Raw genomic sequence first — 7,964 nt, 5'->3', positions numbered from 1 at the left:
GCTCCCAGAGGCATTTGCTGCCTCTGCCCCACATCCAGCCTGCTCTCCTGCTTCCAGCAGCCTGGCTCCATGTGGTGCTCAGCCCCAGTTTAGGCAGCTGAATCCCCTGGCTCACAGCTACAGGGGACATCCTGTACCTGACACACTGGGCTGCCAGGGCCCCCAGCATTCCCCATGGATATTATGGCTGTCCCCCTCCTGCTCCATCTGGGATCTTCACTTTTTTCCCAGTCCTGTTGCCCCGTGCGTCACGAGAAGGACAAACTCCTCCAGTACAGGGCACCTGCTGCCTGCTCAGGGTCTCCAGGAGGACGCATGGCGCTGATGGAAACCTCATCCCTTCCCGCAAGCCACCACGGAGCAGCAACAGAGCAGGCAGGGACTCCACAGGGACATGACAGACAGAGCCACCCACAGCCACCCCCCAAGACTGGAATCCAGGGATATTTGGTCCCACTGCTCCACCGGAATGGCCAAGCTCCAGCTTCGGGATAGCCTTTTCCTAAAGGAACAGTGCGACAGAGGGCAGGGCATGGGGAAGGGGGTGCCAACGAGCCCCTTGGGGCTGGCGGGGGGTGTTTTGCTCCGAGAAGGCTCCGCTCCACCCCAGCTCCCCCGAGGCAGGACAACCCGCACGCAAATCCCGGGAATAAAGCAGGACGAGGCGGAGCTGAGCGACTCAGTTGCTTTATTGGGGGGGGTGTGGCAGGCCCGCTCACGGGGCTGGCTCACTCGGAGATGCTGCGGAAGGACTGGACGGCGGGGCTGGCCGCGCCCCACTCCACGGGCTTGCGGTACTCCCCCTTGGGCAGCACGTACTGTCGGCCCCGGTAGTTGGGGTGCTCGTAGAACACCCAGACGCCCTCCAGCACCCTGCAGGCGTGCACCTCACGCATGTGCCACTCCTCCATGATGGAGGGGCAGTCTTCGGTGGCTTCGAACATCTGCCCGCCAAAATCTCCCTTCTCGAACACCTGGATGTGGCCTCGGCCTCCGCTTGGCTAGAAGGAAAAAAAAAAAAAAAAAAAAAAAAAAGGGGAGAGAAAAATCACAGAGTCGTGGAATGGTTTGGGTTGGAAGGGATTTAAAGATCATCCAGTTCTACCTCCCTGCCATGGGCAGGGACACCTCCCACTGTCCCAGGGTGCTCCAAGCCCCGTCCAACCTGGCCTTGGACACTTCCAGGGGTGGGGCAGCCACAGCTGCTCTGGGTGACTTCACTGGTAACCAGAGCATCGGATGGAGGCACTGACATGTCCCAGCTCTGACATGGGGGCAGAGTCTGGGCACAGCCAGACTCAAATCAGGTACCAACCACCCCCAGCACACCAGGACAGGGCTGAAATCTCACGTCAGCCCCCAAAAGCACAGGGAGAAGCAGCTGGGGTAAATTTTAACAGAGCATCACGTGCGAAGAGGGTACAGAAGAACCGAGCTGGAGCAGAGCAGCTCCGTGGGGAGGAGGGCAGGGATAAGGCTGAGGCAGCAGTGCCAGGCTCGCTATCCCGGGCGGGCTTGAACCCCTCAGCTGCTCCACATGAGCATCAGAGAGCCAGACTCCCTCCAGTCCCCGCTCCTCCGGGCGGAGAGGAGTTTAATGAGCTGCTGACCCCGGCGGGGCCGTGTTGCTGCAGAGGCAGCGCTGCTTCCCACCGGGATTGGAAGCGCTCCTTGCCCGAAGGCACCGCGGCAGCGTTTAATCGGCAGCTGCCTGGACACCTCTTCCCCCTCCTCCCCAGCCCGCTCCCTCCTTGCCAGCCCCAGCCGAGCTCTACGAGGTCTTGGGGTCTCCCCAGGGCAGGAGGGAAAGCCAGGTACCAGGTGGATATGCAGGATAAGGCTCCCACATTTCATCCTGGTGGAGGAAGCTGTGCTGCTCTTACATGCCGCACGTGTTCTGGCTCCATGTCTTAAGCCAGATCAGTGCTCTGAACGCGCTGGAAACTTTCCCTGCCCTGTGCCAAGGGATTTAGACCCAGCTCAAAGCCAGAACAGGCTCAGAGGGGCGTTAGACTCCCAGGTGGAAAGGCAAAACGCGTTGTCAGCTGTGAGATCTGCTCCATGCAGTGGGAATTCATGGCCGTGCTCCAAGTCAGCAACCCACGGATCACCAGTGTCTGCCCCACTGCTGGCAAAACCTCAGCAGCAGCTCTTCATCCACAATCCCAGTTTTAAAGGATGCTGCTCCCCACAGGCTTCCCAAAAGGATCCTTCCCTCTGTTCCTGTCTCCCCACCATCAGTTAGGAGGGGATGAGCGCACCTCCTGTGCTCTCCTAATACCAGGAGGCACCAGGCTGCTCCAAGCATGGCCAAGGAGGGCTCCAGGCATCCCTCCCGTTTCTGGGCACTCCAGGGCTGCTCTGGGGTTGGTGTCTCCACGCCCAGAGGGGTTTGGTGACACAGATTCAGTTCCCTGTCTCAGAAGGGAGTCCGGGCTTGCTAGAGAGGAAACTGCCCCTCATTCCAAATGTTCCTGCAAAGTCTACATCCCACTGTTACAGGCCTTGAGCATGTTGGATCAGTCGGTTACACACCAGGGAAAAGGCAGGAGGCAAACTTTGGAGCAACCTGCCTGGACACCAAAATCCCTAAAGGAACACGCCGATGAAACGACACTGCTGTTCCTATGGAAACCCACCCACACTCAGAGGGATCGGCCTTTTCCCACCGCAATCCAGAGCGGGAGAGGTTCACCTTGTCCTCTCACCAAACACCTTGCTATTCCCAGAGCGGGACTGTGGGAGCAGCCACCCCCTCTGCGGTTCCCCAGGAAGACAGGCACCGTGTTTGCCTGGGGGAAACCCTCCCACGATGGGTGGAAGTGCAAGCACGCCCTGGGGGGGGTGACACCTACGATCTGGATGTACTTGCAGGAGCCCAGACGGTCGTTGAGGCCCATCCAGTGGTGGTAGTCGGGATACTCCCCGTGGGTCAGCACGTACATGTTCCCAGCATAGTTGGGCCTCTCGTAGGCCACCCAGGTGCCTCCATCCACACGGATGGAGTTGCAGCGGCTCAGGTAGGTGTGGAAATCGGGGCAGTCGTTGTCGCACTCGTAGTAACGGCCGAGGAAGTTCTTGTCTTCGTAGAAGGTGACCTGAAACGAGCAGAGGGGGAAGAGTGGGGAGGTTCCTCATCCAGCACATGTCTCTGTATTCCAGCCACACCACAGCAGGAAATATCTGAAAGCAGAGCCCTCGAGATATCAGAAGTCATCAAGCCCAGCCATGGAACGGCACCAGCTGCAGTCAGTTCACCAGTCTGGCCCCAGTGCCTCCAGCTGCCACCAGTGTTCTGCCCTTCCCAGACCCTTGTTCTGTCCCAGTCCAACCCAACACTCCCTTGGAGAAGTCCCTGTCCTCTTTCCAGCAAAACACTATCAAAACAATTCCCTCCCACCTTCTCTAGATCAGGAGTTCCTAAATTACAGCTGGGGAGCTGCGAGAAGTCAATGGAATGTACAAAGCAGATTTCTGGGCACATGGGTGGGTCTAGCAGCGCCGGCTTAGCAGTTGGACTTGACACCTTTAGAGGGTTTTTCCAGCCTTAAAGATTCCATGATTCCCTTTATATTGGCTTACCAAGTGTTTGCAGCGAGATCTTTACTGATAAAGGGGTGGAGAAGTCTCTTTCTTCCCGGCTCATGTCTTCCAGCTCATCCTTGTTCCCGTTTGAACAACCCAAAACTCCCTGTCTCAAAACTCACTGCCCAAAGCTGGACATCACACAAGATTTGCCCATGCCAGGAGAAACTAAGAGAGCATTCCACGTATGTGGTGGGTAGCAGTTTTATGGATATCCAAGGACTGTATCTGTGGCTTGGTTGCTGCAAGTTCATGAAACCTCTGACAAATCCACGATCATTTCTTTCCCAAGAGCTGCTCTACAGCCGGGCTGCTGACCCCAAAGCACTTTACCCTGCTTGATCACAACCTGCCTTGAAATGATCTTGGGAGCTGATGAGCAAATCCCATTCCTCCCACCCAAGGCATCACCCACCCAGCCAGCCCTGGAGAAGAGACCCAGTTTCCCTCAAAAATCCCTTCATGGAAATATTGCCAAGCCCTAGACCAGACCAGTCCTTTCTTTTTAGCTCCTCCCAGGTGACAGTTACTCATCAAGAGATGCTCTTGTCCAAAAGGATTCCCACACCATCGTGTCTATCTTGATTACAACACGAGAAGCTCTAGAGAGAATCTTTCTGGCCACACCCAACATGCAGTGTTCCACAATCCATTTTTTCCCATGTTTTTTCCATAGTTGGGCTATTAATATCCACCACCACCACCATCTGCTGTACTTCACCCACAGCGCTGTGGCTACTGGTATCGACGTAACCTCCCTGCTCTTAAAAAATCATCCATTGTCAGTGTTTCAACCCAAATCCAGGACAAGTCACTCACTTTTTATTTTTAATCATTTGTTTGGTGCTAAAAATTAAATGAGCTGGACTTTTGCTGGAGCTGGTTGGTCAGTGTGTCCCACCAGCCTGACCAAGGGATCTGGGGAGTCGGACTGATCGTGCCAGAGGATTCATGCTCTTGATTTTGCAGCCTGCTACTGGACATTTATTAGGATAATTCTATTTTCCCCTTAATTTCAAGGACTGATCTGCCATCACGAAGCAGTCGGTGCACACAAAATAACCTGTCCCCCAAAATCCTGACCAAGCTCTTCCCACCTTCACGCAGTGGAGAGCTGGGAACCGCTCCGACCTTTCCAGCAGTGAATAAAGGCTGTGAAAGGAGAGCGCTGAAGTGCCCAGTCCCTGTTTTCCCACTCTTGGGCAGTTAACCACGGTGGCCAGGTCTTCCCGGCCACAACCCACTGCCTTTTCCAGATCCTGCTTCTGGATCATTGTCCCTAAAGGTATCGCCCAAAAAAATCTGCTGGCCTGACCCAAAGGCAACACCGAAAGCTCTGCTCGCTGGGTTTGGCAGTCACACACCACCAGTCACTCTCTTCTTGAAGCCCTTGGTCAAGGAAGCCACAGCACCCTGGAAAACCCTCTGCAGGGATTCATCTCTTCCCAGCTCAGCATTATCCTCTGCTGGGATGGCTGATCCCTCTCTCCAACCTCTGTCCCCAAGCTCTGATCCTGTCCCGCTCCTGTCCACGCAGCGAGTGTCCAACATGGTTGATAATGAACTCTGCCCAATGTGGATCTGCTTTCTGGGCAGAGGGATCCTTGGAGGAGTTCAAGGCCAGATTAGATGGGGCTTGGAGCAGCCTGGGCTAGTGGAAGGTGTCCCTGCCCATGGAAGGGGGTGGAACTGGATGAGCTTTAAGATCCTTTCCAACCCAAACCATTCTGGGATTCAGTGATGTTCCTTCCCCACCCAGCCTAACACAACCAAACCAGAGCCTGGCAAAGCTACCTGATGTTTCCAGGGAGGCATTTCCCCTATACTTACAAAACCACAAAGCCAAAGAAATCCAAAGGCACATTAAGGATATGGCTGTTCCTACAGACCGGTGTCCAACCAAAGTGCTGCTCCCTGGTTTAATCCCAGAATTTAAGGGATCCTGCCCACCCACTGTCCGGCACGGCCCTTCAGACACACCCTCAGCTCATTTCAAACCTTCGCTTCCCAGTTTTCCTGCATGGATTCAGGCACCAACAGAGCAGGTTGATGTTTTCACCCCTAGAATAACTACAAGTGAATTACAGATTCCAAATCCAGACTTGCAGCCTTGTTTCTGTCCCCTCTCACTTGCAGGGAAACCACCTGCCTTCAGCTATACCCTCCAGGAGCTCTGCTCCCAGCACTCACCTGTTAACCTCTCCCTGCCCAAACCTTGCCTTTTGGGGATTTCCAGGCACACACCACATTTGCCAGAGCAGATCTTCCTTGCAGGACTGTAAAACTCTTGCTTTGGTCACCTCACCTGAGTTATCACACATTTCTTTTCAACAGCAGCTTAGTTAGAAGAAAACCCATAAAAAATATCCAGTAGTGCTTCTTCTGTCAGCAGTGATCCCTTTCCAGAGCAGATCGCTCGCTGGGGTTGTGAGAAATGGTGTTTAATTCCCTACTTTGCCCTTTTCTTCTCCCTGGAATGTGCTAAACATAAGAGAAATAGGAGATAACTCCTCCTGGCCATCCTGCTGCTCCTCAGCAGCACATACTCCGTGAATTCCCCGTAGCACACTCCAAGGGCACACGGCTTTTGGCAGGGGGAAGGCAGAATGTGCTCAAGGCTTTCCAAGCTGAGAGGAGACTTGAGGATGGAGCAGTTGCAATTCCCCAGCACCTTTTTTAGGCACGGGTACAGAAAGTGTGCACCCCTGGGATCCAGGAGCCACCAGCACACCCTCCTCAGCTTCCCAGACCAACAGCCCAACCACTGAGAGCCACAGAGCCAAAGGACACGGAAAAGCCAAGAGCAGATCGTCCACAGCATTGCCCAGTGCCTCCAAACCCACTGGGCTTCCAAACCCCCTTGGGTCTTACAGTCTCCATAGGCAAAAGGGAATCCAGCCCAAAAGCAAAGCTCAGATCAAGCTCTTCCCACAGCCTCCTAACAGGTGTTTGACATTCCACAGGGGACACTGGCCCAAGTCCTCGCCCTCCCTTCCTTCCCCAGCTGTTTCTCCCTGCCCAGTCCCGGCAGCAGTTCTGTGGGACCAGCCAGCTCAGCTTTGCTAAACCCAAGCCTGAGGAGCTGGATCCCCACCTGGGATGTCACTCCAGCTGAAGCTGAGCTTCCCGACCTACCTCCTCCTCCAATTTCAGTTCATCCCTGCCGACTGCACTGAATCCCAAGGCCTGTGGGCATCCTGTATGCATCCCTCAGGGAACACCATTCCCTTCGGTGCTACTGCCATTGCCCAGGAGCCCTCGTGTCGCAGCACTCCCTCTGCTCCACCATGGAACAGGCATGTGGCAGCTCTGCTGGTGCTGAGAGTCAGGCTCTCCCAAGGCTCCAAGAGAGCTTTCCGTGAGGCTCCGCTCCGAAAGCGCAGTGATTCCCTGCTGGCACGGCCCCCTCCACCCCCTATTTCCAAGGCATCAGATCCTGCTGATTTAGAATCATTTCAAAATGCCCCCTCACCAGTCACTGCGCCTGACTCCATCCTCTGGCAGAGCCACACCTAGAGGAACCAGCCAAAATCTGGGAAAAGCCTTGGGAGGGCTCAGCTCCAGCTTCCTTCCATGTGAGGAGGGATTTCAAGCATCTCCCCCTGCCCACATGCTGACAGAGGGGGAAGCTGTCAGCAGAACAAAGAAAACAAAGTTTCTCCACAATTCATCCCTGCTAAATTCTGCACTTTTAGCCAAAATCATGAATACACTGCAAATAAACTTACCTTGGTTCCAGCTCTGGACATTTTCCGTTCCAGCCAAGCTCCCCTGTGCCGGAGGAACGTCAGCAGCTGTTACAAACAGCCAGGATCCGAGGTGCCCTTTTTATAACGGGCTTGTTTTAAACCAGACAGCCGCTTTGTCATGAGAATAGGATCCAAAAATTGAGTCAGTGATTCTGAGGCTATAGCCGATTTCCAGAAAAGCAAACAGGATTATGGAATAAAGGAAGGCTTCGCCATCCTCCCTTTGTTACCATTTGCTGAGTCAGAACACCAAAACTCTGCCAAATGCACTCAAAACACGCAGCCCCCTGCCAAGTCTGGGAGGACGGGGGGGGTAATTTGGCCGCTCCCTGCCTTCCAAGCTTGTTAAACAAGAAGGAATCCTCGTTGGCCCTTAGAGACCCCACCCCATTTGTAAGGAGGGCACTCAGTATTTATCAGGGAATGTTCTGGTGCAGTGAAGGATGCAGTTAAGGAATGATAAACAAGTGCTCAGGGCACACACCAGAGGCTCGCAAAAACCAGCTCTGCATAGAAAGCTCTCAATGGAAACATCTGTGGAGCAAAGAGGCTGCAGATTTTCCTGGGACACCCTCAGCTGGAGCCACACTGCTCCAAACACCTCCTGACACAGAGGGAAAGAAGGATGTG

The 7,964-nt window shown here is 54.5% G+C and overlaps 1 protein-coding gene across 1 annotated transcript; it reads right to left on the bottom strand.

Moving 5' to 3' along the window:
- Positions 1–671: 671 nt before the first annotated feature.
- On the bottom strand, positions 672–7,690 carry CRYGS (crystallin gamma S). Its single transcript, XM_042024684.1, has 3 exons — positions 7,314–7,690; positions 2,856–3,098; positions 672–1,001 (listed from the first exon to the last, which is right to left on the bottom strand). Exons 1-3 carry the CDS (start codon positions 7,332–7,334, stop codon positions 729–731), a joined length of 537 nt encoding a protein of 178 aa, XP_041880618.1. The 5' UTR covers positions 7,335–7,690; the 3' UTR covers positions 672–728.
- Between the last annotated feature and the right edge of the window lie 274 nt (positions 7,691–7,964).

Source organism: Corvus kubaryi, unplaced genomic scaffold, assembly GCF_017639235.1.
Source record: "Corvus kubaryi isolate FWS band 111438036 unplaced genomic scaffold, C.kubaryi_AGA036_p1.0 37264, whole genome shotgun sequence".
In the NCBI taxonomy this organism is placed as follows: domain Eukaryota; kingdom Metazoa; phylum Chordata; class Aves; order Passeriformes; family Corvidae; genus Corvus; species Corvus kubaryi.
This window is presented reverse-complemented; position numbering and strand designations above follow the sequence as displayed.